General features: G+C 34.7%; 1 protein-coding gene across 7 annotated transcripts in view; it reads right to left on the reverse strand.

The window, feature by feature from the left end:
* ERBIN (erbb2 interacting protein) overlaps positions 1–21,420 on the reverse strand; it is a 127,843-nt gene that overhangs the window by 76,476 nt on the left and 29,947 nt on the right. For 6 of the 7 annotated variants that reach the window (XM_060635659.3, XM_060635655.3, XM_060635667.3 and 3 more), the window contains 3 exons: positions 9,172–9,219; positions 4,247–4,444; positions 728–845 (listed from right to left, as the gene is read on the reverse strand). In XM_060635659.3, the coding sequence (XP_060491642.2) occupies positions 728–845; positions 4,247–4,435 (307 nt within the window). In that variant the 5' untranslated portion in view covers positions 4,436–4,444; positions 9,172–9,219. Of the gene's footprint in view, positions 1–727; positions 846–4,246; positions 4,445–9,171; positions 9,220–12,684; positions 12,726–21,420 lie in introns of those variants that run through there. The other variant, XM_060635666.2, reaches the window with a different exon arrangement.

Genomic DNA, 21,420 nt, shown 5'->3' on the forward strand with positions numbered 1-21,420 from the left:
CATTTACTGTCTTGTGATTTGTTTTTGTAATTATGTAATAAATACATGCTCATTCTAAAATTTTCAAGTATCTACTTGTCTCTCTCAGACAAGATAAGCACTTAACATTTTGGAATGTATTTTCCCCGATGTTTTCAGTCTATATCAAACTAAACGTACTAAACCAAAACTGTATGCAGCAGGAGAATAGTCACCATGTCCTTTTATTTCTCATCATTAAATGTAATCCTAGGTCCTAATAAAGTACTTGGCAAAAACTGGTCTCTCAATAAAGATTTAAAGATGCTCAATTCATTTCTAATGTTGCACAACATTTTTTTAAACAGTTAAGACTATACCGTAAATATTTCATGTCCGTATTGATAGAGCTACATTAGATTCCACTCTATGACAGTACCAAACAGTGTCATGAACAATGAACACTACAGTTGTTAGTAGTTTCTCATCATTACAAACAAAAGGACAGTGAATATTTATAAATATATAAAGGTAAAGATATATAAATATGTACATGCATGTATCCATAACATTTTAATTAAAAGGTCATTTAAAATTTTTTACATTTATTCTCCATAGTGCTTTAAGCTATCATATACGTAAGTTATATATATACAGAAGCTAATACAATAATACTTTTAAATTTTATATTTTTATTTGTTAACACACAATAGAAATCTTAACAAAATAAAGTGTCCCCACATAAGTCGGGGCGGGGGGGAAATCTTACCATTCTTGCTGACATCCAGTTCCCTGAGATTAATGAGATTTGCAATAGATGCTGGTAATGTTGTTAAATCATTGTCTGGCAAACTCAGTTTATGTAGAGACTGACAGTTAAAAAGTTGCTATTGAAACAAGGAAAGAAAAGTTTTTGATTATTTAAGTTTCCTTAAATATTTTATTTATTAACATTTATACAAAAAAATCTTAGTGTAACTAAAACTGAATGAATTGTATCTACATAAATACCAAGAAAGATCTCTAATTGTTTCCTGCTATTATAGATCTGAACACAACTGAACTACTCAATCATTTACATATTCACACTTCGGCCCTAAGCAAAATGCACTTAATAAGAACAATTATATGGTTGTATTCTTGGTTGAAGTAGTAAAGAATAAGTGGCTATTAAATAAGCTAAAGTTTGAAACTTGTATTTCAAACATCCTTATTCCAAAACGAAAGTTTATAAAAATTAAATTCAAATAAGTACAATGGATTTAAAATGATTCAAAATAGGGGCACTTGCATGGTTCAGTTGGTTAAGCACCTAACTTTTGATTTCAGCTCAGGTTATGATCTCATGGTTTGTGAGATCGAGCCCCAAGTTGGGCCCTGTGCTGACAGCATGGAACCTGCTTGGAATTCTCTCTTTCCCTCTCTCATAAAAACAAAAACAAACAAACAAAGCTAAAAAACAAAAACACAGTTCTGATTTGGGAAAACAAAAAAATAAGGGAACAATAATCCTATTATGCTAAAATCACAATAATACATTAAAATATAATATATTTATTTAAATAAAATATATTTTAAATAAAATATATTCAACCAGAAGTGTAGGTAAATGGGTCACTTCTAACTTCCATACCAAAAAACTACAGACTATACGGAGCACAGAGAATTTTTAGGGCAATGAAAATACTCTGTATGATACCACAATCATGGAAACATTTCATTATACATTTGTCCAAACCCATAAATGTAGAACCATACTGCAAACTATGGACTGTGGGTGATTATAATTTTTCAACATAGGTTCAATTTTAATGTAAGCACCACTCTGCTAGAGTATGTTGACAATGCTGGAGGCTATGCATGTGTGGGAACAGTGTAGGTATATGAGAAATCTCGATTTTGCTGTGAACCTACAACTGTTTTTAAAATGTTAAAGTGTTTAGAAAAACAAACAAAAAACTGTTAATCAGGATGGCACTGAATAAGCCCTATTTGAGAAGAGCATTCTTCTAAAAATGGTAAGTTATGCTTAAGTGGTTCAGTTATTTGCACTTTCACAGCAAGCCTCTCTTTTCCCCTCAATCCTCAGACTGAGACCCTACTAGTACTTATTACAGAAAGAGACTACTCTTAGACTTTCAAGTTTTCCAAAATAACAAAAGGAAGATAAATTATTTTCTAAAGAACTATATAAGGAAAAAATAATTTACAAAGCACCTTATTACAACCTAGGGAAGTAATTTATAAACATACAACTGCAATCTTTAATATTTTATCCTTAGCCATACACAGATTTCTTTATAAGACAACCTTGGATGGCACTAGCTTTCAAAATATTTTTACTAGTGGCCACCGAAAGAAAAGCCTTTTTCAAAGGACTGCCATCCAGTATGTACACACAGAGACATTTAACACAAATATTTCATGCAACAATGGACACATGCAACACACTCTACTTTCTATTCTATTTCAAGTTAGGGTTGCCAGATGAAATTCGGACTTCAGGAAATAATAATTTTTAGTAGAAGTATGTCCTATTTATTGCATAAAACACTTACATTAAAAAATTATTCACCATTCATTTAAAAATTATAATTTCAGGGGTGCCTGGGTGGCTCAGTTGGTTGAGTGTCCGACTTCAGCTCAGGTCATGATCTCATGGTTCGTGAGTTGGAGCCCTGTGTCGGGCTCTGGGCTGACAGCTCAGAGTCTGGAGCCTGCTTCAGATTCTGTGTCTCCCTCTCTATCTGCCCCTCCCCCCACTCATGCTCTGTCTCTCTCTGCCTCTCAAAAATAAAGAAACGTAATAAAAAAAATTATAATTTCACTGGGTGTCTTCTATTTTTATCTTCTAAATCTGCCAGTGCAAATCATAGTTTGCTTTTTGGAAATGCCACACATATTTATGAACCATCAGTGCCTCTCTACACAGTTGTGATAAACACTACTGTTTGGGTAGTAAAACATTCTAACAATTAAATCTATTGCAGTTTTTCCATAATAAACAAGAAACTGAGTTGAGAATGAAGAGGGATTAGGATTTAAGGGAAAACAAGTAGCCACTGAAAAATTTTGATAATGTGAGAGGACAGATGTTTCATGGCAACAAACCAACTTTCTCCCTCTAGTTATTCTTACATTTCAGAAAAGTTAAGTTCTCGGGCACCTGGGTGGCTGAGTTGGCTATACAACCGACTCTTTTTTTTTTTTTTTTTTTTTTTTAATATAAGTTAGTTAACATAGAGTGTAATAATGGCTTCTGGAGTAGAATTTAATGATTCGTCACTTACATACAACCCCCAGTGCTCATCCCAACAAGTGTTCTCCTTAATGCCCATCACCCATTTAGCCCATCCCCCCATCCAACACCCCGTGAGCAACCCTCAGTTTGTTCTCTGTATTTAAGCGTCTCATGGTTTGCCTCCCTCTCTGTTTTTATCTTATTTTTCCTTCCATTTATTTCAGATCAGGTCATGATCTCGGTTTGTGACATTGGCTTGTTTGGGATTCTCTCTCTTCCTTCCCTTCCCCACCCCATTCATATTTTCCTCCCAAAATAAATAAACTTAAAAAAAAAATTTAAGTCGCAAAAGGAATAATATGTCTAAAAAACTGTTTAATAACAAAAAATATTATATGACAACCAAAAGGACAATTTATTCTCAATCGCAATAATATAGACCAATGTCTGATAAAAACTACAAAAAGAAAACATTAATTTTAATGATTTGTCCAGCTAAATCTACTGGCTGCCAAAACTGTATAGTCTTACTCTCTCTCGCTGGCTATAAAAAACTGAAATTAAACATAAAATTTTAATTATTTACTTAAATATTCAAGCAACTGGCTTGAAGACACAAAGTTTAAAATTCTATTTTACAAAATTCTTAATTGTGTTGCATACCCTAAGATAAAATTAAACCAGAAAAAAAGATAAGAAACAAAGAAAACAATGGAAACACATATATATTGGCAGCATTATGGCAACAATGGGAATATTATATTCTATGCATAAAAATAACCACAGGCAATTCTTTTTTTTAAATTTTTTTTAATGTCTATTTTTGAGAGAGAGACAGAATGCGAGTAGGGGAGGGGCAGAGAGAGAAGGAGACACAGAATCTGAAGCAGGCTCCAGGCTCTGAGCTGTCAGCACACAGAGCTGGTTGTGGGGCTTGAAGCCAGGAACTGTGAGATCATGATCAGAGCTGAAGTCATGCACTTGACCAACTGAGCCACCCAGGCACCCCAAACCAAAGGTAATTCTTAAAAGATAGTATTAACATACCTTTGGAAGCTCTTCAATCTGATTAGCATCTAAATAGAGTTCCTCCAAAGTTTTCTCAAAAGTAAAAATCTCTTTGGGAACCTGTTCCAAACTGCAATGAGAATAATCAAGGGTAGTTACAGTCTCCTCTTCCCCTCGTAGACACCGACATGGTACCAACCGCACAAACAAACTTCGTTTTGTAGTCATTTTTAGACACTGCAATATTCAAATAAAAATAAATTTAGTTATACATATTATAGCCAACAATTTTTCAAAACAAATAATTCCAATTCATTTATCACAATTTATATATCAAAGTATCTTCTCCTTTACACACATCCAATGGAATATATTTAACATTGTTTTACTATCTAAATTTATATATATTTATATACTGAATTTCAAATGAACTCAAGTACTTTCCTACTTTAAAAAAATGACCTGTTAAATAACCACTTATATGCTTCTGTAAGAACCATGCTTGACGAGTCTTGCTTATACTCAACTAGAAAATCCTAATACAACAAAAAGATTTCCCTAAGAGCTATTTTTTAATTAAGGTAAGAGCTATTTTTTAATTAAGAATTTGACTCTATGCAGTTTTGAGTAGGAAGTAGGAAGTTTTGAGTTTTGATCTTCCACATCAAAATTCCAGTACATGCCACATTTATTTTGTTCCAATTAAATATTGGCCTTTTAATTTTTCTAAAGAACTTAAAAGTCTTATATTTGTGTAAGGTTACACATTAGAGAATAAACTGGCTTCATTAAAGTGTATACCAATCTCACTGTTTCAAACTAAATGGGGGAAAGGTTTAATTCTGAATTAGTGAAAATTTTCTAGGCTAATTTTATTAAAAATACAGTGTGTACACATAGGTTAATTCCAACTGGTCTAAGATTATATTACCAAAGAAAACCTACTTCAATAAATAAGATTGACTGCCAATCAGTAATCAATTCTTTGTAAAATGATAAATTCTTGCTTTGAACAGATGACTATTAGAGTAATAGATTACTTCCAACCAGGGCCAAGACTAGGTTGAAACCAGTGAAGCAATTACCTCAAGCACAAAATATAAGAAGCACCAAAACAATGCAGTAATCAAATTAAAAATTTTAATGTATTATTTAATTAAAATCACTGAAAAATGATCTGTTTATGAACAAAATGACTATTTTTAAAATAAACACAGGATTGGTATTACAAACTTTTTTATTTTGGCTTAGGTTTTTTTATTTTTTTATTTTTTTTTTAATGTTTATTTATTTTTGAGAGAGAAAGACAGAGTGCAAGCAGAGGAGGGGCAGAGGGTAACACAGAATCCAAAGTAGGCTCCAGGCTCTGAGTTCAGCACAGAGCCCCAGTCGGGGCTCGAATCCATGAACCATAAGATCATGACCTGAGCTGAAATCGGATGCTTAACCAACTGAGCCACGCAGACACCCCTATTTTGCCTCAGGTTTCAATATGGCTCAGCTAGGCACTGCTTCTAACAGTTCTATTTCAAATTACATGATATTCTTAAAATGTTTTACAACAATAAGTGTTCCACCTGCAATCTTTTAAAAAATATGACTATTCTTAGTCAATTTATATGCCAGGCACTGTGCTAAGTTCTTTAGGTAAAATATATGTATATTCTCATTTCAACCTGCTATACCTTTCCAACACATATACTATAATCCCTATTTTTCCATAATAAAACTGATTCTATGCTCTTATTACATTAGACTGCTTCTCAATATATAATGATACACTTGAACTCAGCTTCTCGAAATGATTAAAATATCAATAGGACTTTATTACGCACTTCTTCATAGTTTACAAAAACAAAATACTGATGGAGCTCAGAACACAACACTCCAAGGTATGGCACCTTGACATACTGAATATTTTACACTTAAAGAGTCTGAGAAAACAGCAGAAGCAGGAAGGTCATGCTAGCTTACCCTTACACTTCTCTCCTGAAACAGATCATAAAATCCTTATGTGACAGGGGCCTTCCTTATACCTGGAGGAAAATAGCAGCCCCATCTCTGAAGAATGGAGAAAAGTCCTAAAAAACGGGCTTTACTAAATTTCCCCCACTTTACTACACTTACCTCATACTCTGACCTATCATACTTCTACACAACTCTACACTCTTCAACAAATGTAGTATAAAAATATTAAGTTTTAATGGTTTCTTTAGGTCCTTACTCGTTATGAAGGCTCCTGTGCCACTTAAAACTTGCATTAAATAGGGGCACCCGGGTGGTTCAGTCAGTTAAGCATCTGACTTTTGGTTCAGGTCATGACCTAGCCAAGTGAGTTCAAGCCCCATGTCAGGCTCTGTGCTGACAGCTCAGAGCCTGGAGCCTGTTTCAGAATCTGTGTCTCCCTCTCTCTCTCTGTGCCATTCCCCCACTCATGCTGTCTCTCTCTTTCTCTCTCAAAAATACAAAAAACATTAAAAAAAAAAATTAAAACACTTGCATTAAATAAATTTGCATGCTTTCTCCTGTTAATCTGTCTTTGTAAGTTTACTTTTTAGACCCAGCCAAAGACCCTAAAAGAGTCAAAGAAAAAGTTTTCCTCCCCTACACTATGGTGTTAAACAAAAGTTTCTACTACATAATATCTTTGTCTCATGGGAATATAACATACAGCATGGTGACTGTAATTAATAATAATACTGTACTGCATATTTGAAAACTGCTGAGAGAGATCTTGAAAGTTCTCATGGAGGGGTGCCTGGGTAGCACAATCAGGCATCCAACTTCGGCTTAGGTCATGAACTCACAGTCTGTGGGTTGGAGCCCCTCTTTGGGCTCTATGCTGATAGCTCAGAGCCTGGAGCCTGCTTTGGATTCTGTGTCTCCCTCTCTTTCTGCCCCATCCTGCTTGTGCACTCTCTCTCTCTCTTTCTCCCTCTCCCTCTCTCTCTCTCTCAGAAATAATAAATGAATAAACTTAAAAAAAATTCTAAAAAAAATTTCTCATTGTAAGAAAAAAATTTGTAACTACACATGGTAATGAATGTTAATTAATTAGATTTATTGTGGTGGACATTTAGCAATATATACATATAATGAATCATGTTGTACACCTGAAATGAATATAATGTTACATGTCCATTATACTTCAATACAAAAAAAACTTTGTCAACAAAGAAATATCCAGAAAAGTTTACTGAGTGCTTATTAATAATCTATGTTTATATGAAGGTGTGTTTTACTGCCAAGAATAAGCAGTTTTATTGACCTAATGAGAATTTCATTGCTAAAGGGGAATTTAGCTTATACTTGTGTGTTTATGGGATAGCAAAAATAAAAGATTCCAAAAATGAATATGAAATTTCTTGCTGCAGGGATTCTAAGATTTCAACTGATAATGAGTTAAGACGACACTTAAGAACAATGGGGAATTCAATCTGCTCTTTCCAATATGGTAGCCACTGGACACATAGCCATTTTAACCTTAAAATTCAAGTTAAATCAAATAAAGTTAAAATCCTCTTTTATCAGTCACACTACGCACATTTTAAAAGTTCAACAGCCACATGTGGCTAGTGGATACTATACTCAGTAAAAGAAGATTGAGAACATTTCTATTAGTGCAGAAAGTTCGATGGGGCAATGTTGGTTCAATGTTTGAAACTATTGCTCTGGTTCACCATATTACAACTACTATATGCTTTTATTTATATAATATGATAGTACCCCAAAACTTGGAAGATAGGGCCTAAAAATCCCAGAAATCATAATGGATTTGGGACTATAACTGGGCATGAAATGTTTATTACCAAATATATGTAACTTAAAAGAACGTATTTATTTGAGATGTTGTCATGCGTGCAGCACACTTGAAGCACAAGACAATTTACAAGACAGAATGTGTTCTTTTTATTGCTTATTTATTTTGAGAGAGAGAGCACCAGCATGTGTACACGAGATAGGGAGGGGCAAAGAGAGGGAGAGAAAGAATCCCAAGCAGGCTCCACATTCAGCACTGAGTCCAAAGCGGGCTTGATCTCACCATCCAGAGATTATGACCTGAGTCAAAATCGAGAGTCAGATGTTCAACCGAATGAGCCATTCAGGCACCCCCAGAGTAAAGGTTAATGAAGGTAAAACAACATCCAAGGTTCTTCTGTAGTGCTAACCATAGATCATGTTGCAGACAGATAGTCAGAAATTCTAAAACATATCAGAAGAGAAAATGAATTCAGAAAAGGAAGATTAGGGGCACTTGGGTGACTCAGTTAGTTAAGGCTCCGACTCTTAGTTTCGGCTCACTTCATCATCTCAGTTAGTGAGTTTGAGCCCTACATTGGGCTCTGTGCTGGCAGCGCGGAGCCTGCTTGGGATTTTCTCTCTCTGCCCCTCCCCTACTCACGCTATCTCTGACTCTCTCAAAATTAATAAATTTTAAAAAACTATTAAAAAAAAAAAACGAAGATCAGATGCTTTAGGAAAAAGGTTACATCTTAAGTAAAAACCTCTTGTTGACAGAGGCTACGAAGAAAGCAGTTTAGACCTTAAATTCAGGGGGCCTCAAGCCAATACAAAAATGGACCCTAATTTAGCAGACTAAAACTGCTGATTGTTAAGAAAGGAAAGGGACCTTAATTATTGAGGGCACAGGAGTAAAATACCATATGAAAGAAATAAATGAATAGTAACAACGAAAGAAATCCTCCCTTACACGATACTATTAGGAAGTAAACCAAAGGAAGAAAGCCTGGTCAGGTTTGAAAAGGAAGTGATCAACTTGGGGAATGTTCATAAGAATTTTAATGTAATGGTAAGTAAGAGCCACTTTATAAACCAGACTTAACCTGGGACACATAAAAAATATTCTAATCAAATGCAGAAAGAGAAGCCAACCAAGAAAAAAAGTCATAATAATAATACAAACAAAAAGAATAAGACTAACAAAAGAAATTAAAGCTACTTACCACTGGGTTGAAGTTCTCTCTCTGATGTTTCTTAATTGAGCCAACATTCTATGGAAACGAAAAGAAACAAAATTAACAATAAAAATAGATCTTTATGATTTTAAGGATCATCTCTTCTAATTTATTTGCCTCAAAATGTAAGTTAAAATTATCAAAAATTCACCAGTGTAAACAAACAAATTTGCTATCTTCTAAATACAAAAGTAGCTTCTTAACCACTGATTTTTAATACATTTGTCAACTATGGCAAGCCCTTACGTTTATCAAATACCAAATGCCTATCTACCATTAAAATCCCATTTATTTGAACCTACTGAAAAATAATAATTTTTTTCTAAGCAAAACAAATTCTAATTACCAATTATATTTTAATTTAGTAGTTTTTGATTGTTTTGGGAGGCATAAAATGCTAAATGCTGATCAGATTCTATTCCTTCCTTTCCAGAAATTTTACTTTGTTCATGGTGGTAATGGACCCAGCTAAATATCCACAACTGAGCCTTCCAAAAAGGGTACACAGGGGTTAGATGACATGGTTGAGATCAGTGACATATGAAGTCTGCTTTGGGGATGGAATGAGGTTGGTTACGGGCAGACATTTGTTTTCCTTATCCTGGGACAGATGTAAACATGTCTACTGCTGCAACCATAATCCTATGACCATAAGTTAACATGTGTGAGTATTAGAAACCAGCTAATAAGCCTGACAAAGTAGAAAGACAAAACAAGCTGGACCAATGTTAACTACTGCCTACTTCTGAATGTCTTGATATGTAAGAAAACTAAATCCCCCACTTTCTTAAGCCATTGTGAAGTTTTCTGCATGTACAGCCAATACATTACAAAGTGAAACAGCCTGAACTTGAAACAGTAACATTAACAAAAATACATCATAACCTTTCTATTAAAAATTTGGTAATATTCATAAATTTGTGTTCCAAAATTTTAGAGTCACCCTAAATTTATTGGGCTATTTTCCCCCATGCTAAATGGTTTAGTACTACTTAGTTGTTTAAACTTCACCACAAATTCTACTTGTAACACATGCTACAAAAAATACCTTTGTGTATAGCAAGCAAAGATGGTCACTAAATTTGTCATTCAACATACTCCTACATATGTGACAGTCTGGTAGAACAGAATTGCCAATAAACTGAACCAGAATAACACTATATGCAAGAGCAGTTTGGAGAGAGCCTAGATGAGATATCTGTGTTTAGAAATGTTAGTTTAAAATACCTGAAAGATGTCCTAGTGGGATCCTTAGTAAGCAGCTGAATATGGGCATTCAGAGATGTGGGGACAGATCCAAACTGAGAATATAAATTTGGAAGTCATCTGCCTACAGATGATATTTAAAGCAATGAATTTAGATGAAAGCATCAAGAGCATGAGCACAGACAAAAAAGAGAATAGGGCCAATGATTAAGCCCTGAAATATTACAAAAATAAGAGATCAGAAAGGAGAGATAGAACAAGCAAAAGACACTGAAGAGAAGCAATGAGTCCAAGTAATATCCTAAAGGCAAAGTGAGAAAAAAAAATGTTTCAAGATGAAAGAAGTTATCAACTATGTTAATCAGAATTTAAGAACTGTCACTGTGGGGGCGCCTGGGTGGCTGAGTCGTTTAAGTGTCCGACTTCGGCTCAGGTCATGATCTCACAGTTCATGAGCTCGAGCCCTGTGTCAGGCTGTGTGTTCACAGCTTGGAACCTGGAGCCTGCTTCGGATTCTGTGTCTCCTTCCTTCTCTGCCCCCTCCCCCACTTGTGCTGTGTCTCTATCAAAAATAAATAAATGTAAAAAAAAAAAAATTTTTTTTTTAAGAAAAAAAAGAACTGTCATTGTGTATTAAAGTAAGTCAGTGGTCATCTTGACAAGATCATTTATTATGGAGTGGTGGAAACAAAATAATGTTGGAGGTTAATGAAGAAAAAAGAGGATAACCTGACATAACAAATACAGATAATTCGGGTACTTTGGCTAAAAGGACATTAGAAAAATAGAGCAGTAGCGAGAGTAGAATGTGAATCAGGAGTCACAACAGCTGATTTGTAAGCAATTGGAATAATCTAATTAGAAGAGCCCACTGGTAAATTTTTTAAAAATGTTATTTTGAGAGAGAGAAAGAGAGACAGAAGAGAGAGAGAGAGAGAGAAGGAGATGGGGGCAGAGGGATGGTGAGCAGATAGAGTGGGAGACAGAATCCCAAACAAACTCTGCGTTGTCAGCTCAGAGACTGATATGGGGCTTCGTCTCCCAAACCATGAGATCATGACCTGAGCTGAAATCAAGAGATAGACACTTAACTGAGTGAGCCACTCAGGCAGCTTCTTTTTAAGAGCCCACTGGTAAATTTTTATAAAGAGATTTGGGCAACAATTCATAGATTGTCATAGCAAGATCTCCCACCAATAAAGAAACTGCTCATGAGGAGGAAAAGAAAAGAAAACAAAACAGACCTTGGGTGCAATGGTATAACTAGCCAAATAAAACACACATAGGGTATTTTTCAAAAATATAGATTATTATAACTTCTTTCAAGAGATTCTTATTTTGGAGATTAGATATAAAACTTAAGATTCTTTATTTTAAAGTGCAGATGTACTTCTTTTTCTCCAACATTCTCAACAATTATAAACACATGCTCAATCTTATTTCATCTATGCTCAAACCACCATCTTTTCTCCCTCTCCATTCTCTGCTATTATTTTGACAAACTCTTAGCTTGGATTACTGTAAAGAATGAAAAGTGAAGTCACTATAAAAGTTTTTAAAAATACAGTACATTATATTTTCCTATTGATTTGAAGAGATCACACAATATATCTAACTAGATTTGACAGAAATTTCAATGTTGGACTAATCTTTCTAAATGAGTTCAAAAGTTAAAATGTAGAACAAAGGGTCCTCAGGCATGCCCACAGCTATTAGTTGACACTTAGTGGTTGTATAAGATCATTTTAGTTTAATCATGGCTATCACAGTTGTTTGCTAATTTATATTTGGTATACTTGTCCTTAGTTCTGAGGCAATTTTATAAAGGACGCTATTAACTCATTATGGGTAAGTACATGAATAGTAAACAATGAAAATAGTGATAAGAAAGAAAAAAAAAAAGGTAAGAAACTTATTCAATGAAAAAAGTATAAATGCTATTAAGAACATTTGATCCTGAAGGAAAAAATCAATAACTGAATGTATAAAATGTGCTATGCCTACAACATACAGCAGGAAATGAGAAAGGAGTCTGATCAAATAGCTAAGTTTCACTTATGGCTATAAGACCAACATCAATGTCTGAACTTTACTGGCCTGATTCTAATCTAGTAGAAATATGAGTTTCTTCAATATCAGCACTACTAATCCAATTTTCATATCAAATGACGGTTAGCCTCAACATGTTTTTAAAAAATATTACATACATAATAGTAGTAGACATACAAATAGAAGTTACTAAAGAGGTCCACATTTGCAAAAATTTCCATTTTTACATTTCTACATATTACTTACATAATGAAATAGATCCTTATAGTCTGGAAACTGTATACATCCATGTAACCAACAGCAATGAAGATGTAAAATCAAATACTATGGTGAAAAAAAAAGAGGCAAGAGTGGGTATCCTTGTTTCATTCCTAATCTTAGAAGAAAGATTTTCAGCTTTTCACCGAGTAGAATGTCAGCTGTGGGCTTGTCATATATGGCCTTTATTATATTGAGGTATGTTCCTTTTATACTCACTTTGTTGAGAATTTTTACCATAACTGGATGTTGAATTTTTGTCAAATGTTTTTTCCACATTTACTAAGATGATCATTATGATTTTTACCCTTCATTTTGTTAATATAATACATCACACGGACTGATTTAAGGATGTTGACCCATCTTTACTTCCCTAGAATAAACCTCACTTGATCATAGTGTATGATCCTTTTAATGTATTGCTCAATTCAGTTTACTAATATTTTCTCGAGGATTTTTACATCTATGTTCATCAGGAATATAGCCCTTTGATTTTCTTTTCTTTTGGCATCTTTCTCTGGCTTTGGTATAAAGGCAATGAAAGCCTCATAAAGTAAGTCTGTAAGACTTCCCTCCCCTTATATTCTCTGGAAGAGTTTGAAAAGGATAGGTATTAATGCTTCTTTGAATATTTGATAGAATTCACCAGTGAAGCTATCTAGTCCTAGCTACAGCAATCAGGCAAGAAAAAGAAATAAAAGGCATCCAAACTGGAAAGCAAAAAGTAAAAATGTCACTATTTGCAAATGACATAATAGTATATACAAAAACCCTAAAGACTTCATCAAAAAACTATTAAACCTAATTAAGTGAATTCAGTAAAGTTGCAGGATACAAAAATCAGTTGAATTTCTAATAAGAAATTTTCAGAAAAAAAAAAAGACAACAATCCCATTTACAATTGTATCTAAGAATAAAATACCTAGGAATAAAGTTAATGAAGGTGAAAGATCTGAATATTGAAAATTCTAAAACATTAATGAAAGAAATTAAAGACACAAATAAATGAAAAGCTATTCCATACTCATAAACTAGAAGAATCAGTAGGAGTACAATGTCCATACTATCCAAAGCAATCTAAAGATTCTTTTTTTTTTTTTTTTAATGTTTATTTATTTTTGAGACAGAGAGAGACAGAGCATGAATGGGGGAGGGTCAGAGAGAGGGAGACACAGAATCCGAAGCAGGCTCCAGGCTCCGAGCTGTCAGCACAGAGCCCGACGCGGGGCTTGAACTCACGGACCGTGAGATCATGACCTGAGCCCAAGTCGGATGCTCAACTGACTGAGCCACCCAGGCGCCCCAGCAATCTAAAGATTCTATGCAATCTCTATCAAAATCCCAATGGCATTTTTCAAAAAATTAGCATAATCCTAAAATTTGTACGATAGCACACAAAACAAGAAAACAAACTCCAAAGAGCCAAAGTAATTTTGTGAAAGAACAAAGGTAGCAGCATCATAGTTGTGATTTCAAAGTATATTACAAAGCTATAGAGCTACAGTTATTAAAACAACATAATGCCATAAAAACAGAGAGACCAATGGAACAGAACACTCAAAAATATATCCATTCATACACAGTCAATTAATTTACAACAAAGGAGCCAAGAATATACAGTCCAATAAATGAGAGTGGGGACAAAACTGGACAGTCACATGCAAAAGAATGAAACTTGACCACTATCTTAACATTGTACATAAAAATTAACTCAAATTGGGATTAAAGACTTAAACATAAGACCTAAAACCATAAAACTCCTAGAAGAAAACACAGGTAGGTAAGCTTCTTGACTTGGTGATGATTTTTTTAATCTGACACCAAAAGCAACAAAAGCAAACATAAGTAGGACTACATCATACTAAAAAGTCTCTAGCACAGCAAAAGAAACCATCAACAGAATGAAAAGGTAACCTATAGAAGAGAAGAAAATATATGCAAGCCATATATCTGGTAAGAGGCTAGTATTCAAAATATAGAACTTCTATACTTAAATGACAAAAAAAAAAAATCCAATTAAAAATGGGCAGAAGGTCTGAACAAATGCTTTTCAAAAAAAACCATACAGATGGCCAACAGATACAGGAAAAGATGTTCAACATCACTAATCATCAGAGAAACTATTTGTACATCATAAGATTATCACCTCTCACCTTTTAGAATGGATATTATCAAAAAGACAAGAAGTAACAAGTATTGGTAAGGACTTGGAGAAAAGGGAACCCTTCTGTACTTTTAATGAGAATGTAAATTGGCACAGCTACTACAGAAAACAGTATGAAGGTCCCTCAAAAAAAAAAAAGTGATCCAGTCATATGATCCAGCAATTCCATGTGCGGGTATTTACCTGAAGAAAACAAAAACACTAACTCATAAAGATTTATTCACACCCATGTTCACTGCAGCACATGCAGGCGCAGATACATGCATATTACTCAGCCATAAAAAAGAAGTGAGATCTTGCCAATTTGCAATAACTTGGATGGATGGATCTTGAGGACATTAGGCTAAGTTAAATAAGTCAGACAGAGAAAAACAAATACCATTTGATCTCTCTTATATGTGGAATCTAAAACCAAATAAAAACAAACAAAAAAAACTCCTATATGTAGAAAACAGATTGGTGGTTGCCAGAGGTGGGGGAGGGGGTTGGGAGAAATCGGTAAAGGGGGTCAAAAAGTTAACTATATACATACATACATACATACATACATACATACATACATAAAATCCTTCCATCGCCTCAGCTGGTTCCCATCAACACCCTAGGCAAGTCAACCTGTCCTGAATAAGACTGCCTTAACATTTGTGTACAAGTATTATAAGAATGTAGCCTTTGGTTCTCATGGATAAATACATGAAAGCAAAATTGCTGGGTCATAGTCTTTATTTAATTATATGTATTTTTTTTAAGTTGTTTTACAAAAAAGTGGTTTTATCATTTAACACTCCCTGAGTTTTGGTTACATTTTCAACAACACTTGATACTATGTCTTTCTTAATTTTAACCTATGTAATCGGGTGCATAGCCGTATCTCATTGTATTTTTGTTTTGCCCTTCTGTAATTACAAATAGCATAGCAGAGCCTCATATATACTTAGACCTTATTTAGATGGTAAGACACTGGAATGCAAGCCCTGACAACCTCATGCGATAAAACTTTTGGAGAAGAGAGTGATCAAATTTTGCATATGGGAGGAAAGTAAATTATTGTGCACTGTGTTGGAAAACAACTCCCCTTGAACATCTCACATTTCTGCATGGTCTGGGTTCTTTGAGCAATGTCATTTACAGCCAATTTAATATGCTTGTATAAAGAAACATTCTAAGATAATAATGCTTAGCAACATTAAGACAGCCCAATTTCCTCTCTTGAGATTTGCTTAAATTCCAGATTAAAGATAAGGTTTTTGTCTCTTACTTTCAGAGGAAAGGACCAGACTCATCATCAGTGGTACTATGTAAGATCAGAGTTTCCCAATTTGGGCTTCCTCTCCTGCAATGCACAGTACTGCTCCTACAGGAATCATCTGACCCTCACTGTGTAGCCATGTGAAGATTAAGACTCAGGTAATTGACACAAGATATGCCCTGGTCCCTGCTTTTGTAGTGAGTAATAAATTATTTGTCTCTGATCTAGAGGTCTTTTGTCTTCTGATAGGTTAACATACTAGCTTGTAAACAAGGTAAAATCTAGACCCTTCACTGTTTTCTTACTTAACCACATAAGTTAAGAAACATGGCCACAGTGTTCTATACCACCCAAGATCAAAGACTGAGTCCATTTCCCCATTCCTTGAATTCAGACTGACCTTGTGACTTGCTTATATGGCAGTTTGTTAGGCAAATAACAGTACCTATGCCTCAAGATTTAAAACGTCTACTTTTACCTTCTTTGAATGTTGCCCTGAGAACATGATGTTATAAAGCAGCACGGGATAAAAGACCACAATGCTGATTCACAAATTCAAGAGAACATAAATGGCTGATTTTTTAAGCCACCAATCTTCATAAGTTTATCAACTATATTGGTTTTTCTCAAAGAGGAAACTTTACACTTTGTTCATTTTCTTTTTTTAAATTTTCCAATGTTTATCTTTGAGAGAGAGACAGAGCATGAGTGGGGGAAGGGCAGAGAGAGAGGTTAGACACAGAATCCAAAGCAGGCTCCAGGCTCTGAGCTGTCAGCAGAGCCGGATGCCGGGCTCAAACCCACAAACTGTGAGATCATGACCCGAGCCAAAGTCGGACGCTCAACTGACTGAGCCACCCAGGCGCCCCAGCACTTTGTTCATTTTCTTAAGGTAAGTTTTCTATTTCACACATTTCATTTTTTTCTATGTTTTCTGCCTTTTATTTATTTTGAATTTGTCTCTTTTTTCTGTGTCTTCAGGTAAAGATTAAATAAATGATTCTAATACTTTTTTCTTAAAGATTTAAAGATACAAATTCTCTTGAGCTATACTTCATAAATTTTGATGCTTTGTTAATTTAAAATGCTTTCGATTTTTCCATTTGATTTATTATTTTACCCATGGGTTATTCAGAATCATCTTAATTCAATATGTGGAGATCTACTAAACCTTATTTTGTTTCTGATTTCAAATTTAATTCCATTATAGTCAGAGAACCTAGAGTTTCTAATCTTTGCAGTATTCTGAAGCTTTCAGACAGCCCCACAAAAAAATCTATCTTGGTGAGTGTTTCATGTGTGCCTGAAAGTCACATTCTGCATCTCTTGGGTATAATGCTTTATAAATGTTGATTAGGTGAAATTGGTTGATAGTGGTGTTCAAATCTTCTATACCCTTACCAATTTGTAGCATTCTTTTCCTACTAAATATTGAAAGTACTAAAATCTCTATCAATGTAAATAAGTCTATTTCTCCTTTTATTACTGTCAATTTTTATCTCATGTATTTTGAAGCCCTGTTATATAGAGTGAATACATGTTTAGGGTTCTATCTTCTTGATAAATGGATCCTTTTATCATTGAAAGATGTTCTTTTTCTCTGCTAACAATCCTTGCCTTGAAATATATTTTGCTTGGTATAACTATAGCCATAGGAGCTTTCTTTTGGTAAATATTAATGTGGTTTATCTTTTCCCATCTATTACTTTTAACCAAGTTTGTCTTTATATTTAAAGTGTCCACTTGTATGAAGCATACAGCTAGTAGGTCTTACTATTTTATCCAATCTGACAATTTTTATGATTTGATGGCAGGCTTAGACAGTTTATACTTAATATAATTACTGATATGTCTTAATTTAAGATTATTTCTATTTTCTATTTGTTCTTTGTTCCTCTTTTTTCCTGAGTTCAAATAATGCTATTGTCCCCCATTCTATCTCATTTTATGGCCTTTTTGTTGTAATTTTTTCTGGTTCCTCTAGGAATATACAGAGTGCACTCTTAATTCATATAGTCCATATTCAAATGTTATGCCACTTCACATATGATCGAAGAAATTTATACTTACATTTATTTTCTTCCATATTTTAAGCTATTGCCATACATTTTACTTCTACATATTATAAATCTTATAATATTTTTTGCTTTACACTATCAACTGTTATTTATATAAATTTAAAAACTAGAAAACAGAATTTCATATTTATTCACACACCAATTCCTTCAGTCTGTTTCTTACTACAAATTTGCTGGTAAGCCTTTTTAAGCAAGTTTTTTCTAAGATACTGCATTTTTCAGTTCTTAGAATGTGCATTTGGCTGTCAGGTTGTCCATTACTCTCCTGAAATACCCAATCCCTCATATCCTGCAAATTGCCTTAAAATCCTTGTGTCTTAATTCTAATAACTGGGTCATCTGTAAGTTTGCTTTTGTTAACTATTTTCTCTTAATTATATAATCACATTTTCCTGTTTCTTTGTATGTTTCATAATTTTTCATAGTATCCTAGACGCTGTAAGACTAAAGTTGAGAATTAAGCACAATACTTTTTTGTTAAGTCTTCCTGTTTTCCCAGAGAGTCTACAATCTTCTCTCCGGATAGATGACTGATAATTCATTTTACTAGTAGAAATCAATTTGAGCTGAAACTGGCTGCAACTTTATTTAGATTGAATTCATCTGTGATCAGTTCAACTTACAACTTCTCTATCCCAAACACAGCCAAATTTTTTATCTTGTCAATCTGTGGTATAAGGAATTTGGGATGCAGTTCCAGGTATTTTTTCATTTAGTTTACCTTTAGATTCAAATCCAGCAGAGTCCCACAGCTCAAGAGTTCCACAACTCAAAGTCCCACAAGTCAATATCCTCATTAAATTTTCAGGACTACACCTTTCTCTAAGCCGTTCAACCCCTCCTTTACTGCTGCTTCAAGACAAAATTCAAGGCAGATAGAATTTATCAGCCTTAATGATTTATTTTGCCTTTGGGGCTCCATCAGATTCTTATCCCTTCTCCAAAGTCCACATGTCATTCAAAAATTGATTAGTTATCCTCATTCCTTCAGTCTTTCCATTTATGGCATGACCTATACTGATACCAGGCACATGTAGCCAGGCAGGGAAGTTGGTGTACTCTTGATTCACCTAAGAGAGGTTCATTATCTCTGGAATTCAGTTCACTAAGGATTCCTTAATTCCACTGATGTCTGCTACCCTCTTTTTTTAAAAGCATGATTCCTTTCTTTTCAGGCTTTTCTTATTCTTACCACGGAACCAAAGGTTTTCTTGTCCTCTGATAGCCTAATGAGAAGCAGAAATATCAGGGCATTTCCAGGGTAGATGAAACTGTTTTATTTATAGAAAAAAAGAGTCCCAAGGAAGATATCCAGCCTGACTCACTCCTTTGTCAAGGAAACTTGGTCATGGTAGAAGAAAAATCTTCAGAATTCTCCTCCATCTCAATTTAGGAAAAATAACATTAATTTATGGAAGAAGAGGGACTAGTTATTTTTACCAAAAAAAAAGTCTTTTGTTCCACAATTAGAAATAATACTACAATGCAAACACCCCAATAGAATTGGTTTACTTAACTCTGAAAGGCTAACATTACATCATTCTATGATCAGAAAGAGTAAGCACAGGAAGAAAGAGGAAAGAACGCAGCTCAATATGGCTCATAATCAAACTCTGGGAAAATGAAATTGTGCAGAAAAAGAATACTGGAGGTCTTTGAGTTAATTTCCATTGTTTCTGACATTAGAGTGGTTTCTGTAATTTTCAATAGGTCAATAAAAGCTGTACAAAAAAGACACTTGGGGAAAAATGTATCAAAAACGTGTATTCACAATGTTTGTTGTGGTAGGTAAAGTAAATCTTGACCTTATTCTGAACCTAGAAATAGCTTTCTCATTACAGTCCTGACTGGATCTTCAACTCTTCCCTATAACACAGTCTTGTGGGTGGATTAACTTCCTTGTGTGTATTCCCTTATTTCTTTTTACTTCCCAGTATTCATCTCCACGCAAAACTAACACCAGATCTCCTTAGTTTCTGCTAATTACTGCTAATAACGACTTCTTTTCCTCCTTGAACTCATTAAGCATCGTCTGGCAAGCCCTGCTGGGAAATGAACAAAATAGTCAAATGAACAAAAGAGAATTCTACTTCTCTAAAGTATTCTAAAGGAATAATTGATTTTGACCATGTGCAGCAATATGCTATACCAAGTAGGTGCAATTCTCCTCCCATCTTAAAAAAAACTCTCCCTCAAGATACCTCTCCAGCTACCAACCTATGAGAGGGAGAAAGAGAGCATCCGGAATCCAGGGGCCGCTGGGGCGTCAATTAGGGGCTCAAACTCACAAACCATGAGATCATGACCTGAGCTAAAGTTAGACACCTAACTAACTGGGCTATCTAGGCGCCCCTTCGTCATTTGTCCTCAAACCCACACCAATCACAGTTTTGTCCCCATCACTTCAATGGAAACTATTCTTCCTAGTTCATCAATGGCCTACATATTGCCAAAATTCAATATAATTCTAAGTTCACATCTCACTTGACTCATTTCATTAGCAGCACCATTCCCCACTACTTTACATATTTTCTTAGTTTCCAAGATATCACATGCCCTAAATTTTGTTCCTACACTAGTTATGCCTCAGTCTCCTTTGCTAGTTGCTCCTCTTTCTGCCAATCACTTAACACATTGTAATGGCAGACAACACAGATCGTGGTCCTCTTCCCCATACCCATAGCCTTGAGGATCATCCATTTTCAAGTCTTGAAATTGTATCAACTCTTTAAATGCTAAGTACCTGAATGATACCTGTCCTAGTTTGGTTTCTCCCAAAAGCAAAGGCTTAGATAAGGACTTAAGTACAGGTAGTCTGTCCAGGTAATGACCTGAGGGAGCAGGAAGAGTAAAGCAGAGATGGAGGAAAAGCCAATATAAGGGATGGTATATTGTCAAAGTCATTCCAAAGGACGACAGGGATCCATTCTACTTAAACTTCTTGAGAAACACACAGGCAATCTCTCAGAATTGTCTGCCTATAGGATGAAAGACAAGTTGTTATCCAATTACTCCTGTTTCCCAATGATTAAGGGTTGCCTCTGTGGACATTAACTTTCACTGGCTACCAGCCCATACTTGCTTTCTGGTTCAGCTGGCCTCCCAAAGCAGAGAAATCACTGGGGCTTACTTTCACTGGGAAGGGCATCTGAAGGCAACTTTTATGGTACTGTTTCTTGCACCTACAGTTAAAACAAGAGGTGAGCCAAGAAGATGTGATGCTGGACACCAGA

Source organism: Panthera onca, chromosome A1 (genome assembly GCF_046562875.1).
Source record: "Panthera onca isolate mPanOnc1 chromosome A1, mPanOnc1 haplotype 2, whole genome shotgun sequence".
In the NCBI taxonomy this organism is placed as follows: domain Eukaryota; kingdom Metazoa; phylum Chordata; class Mammalia; order Carnivora; family Felidae; genus Panthera; species Panthera onca.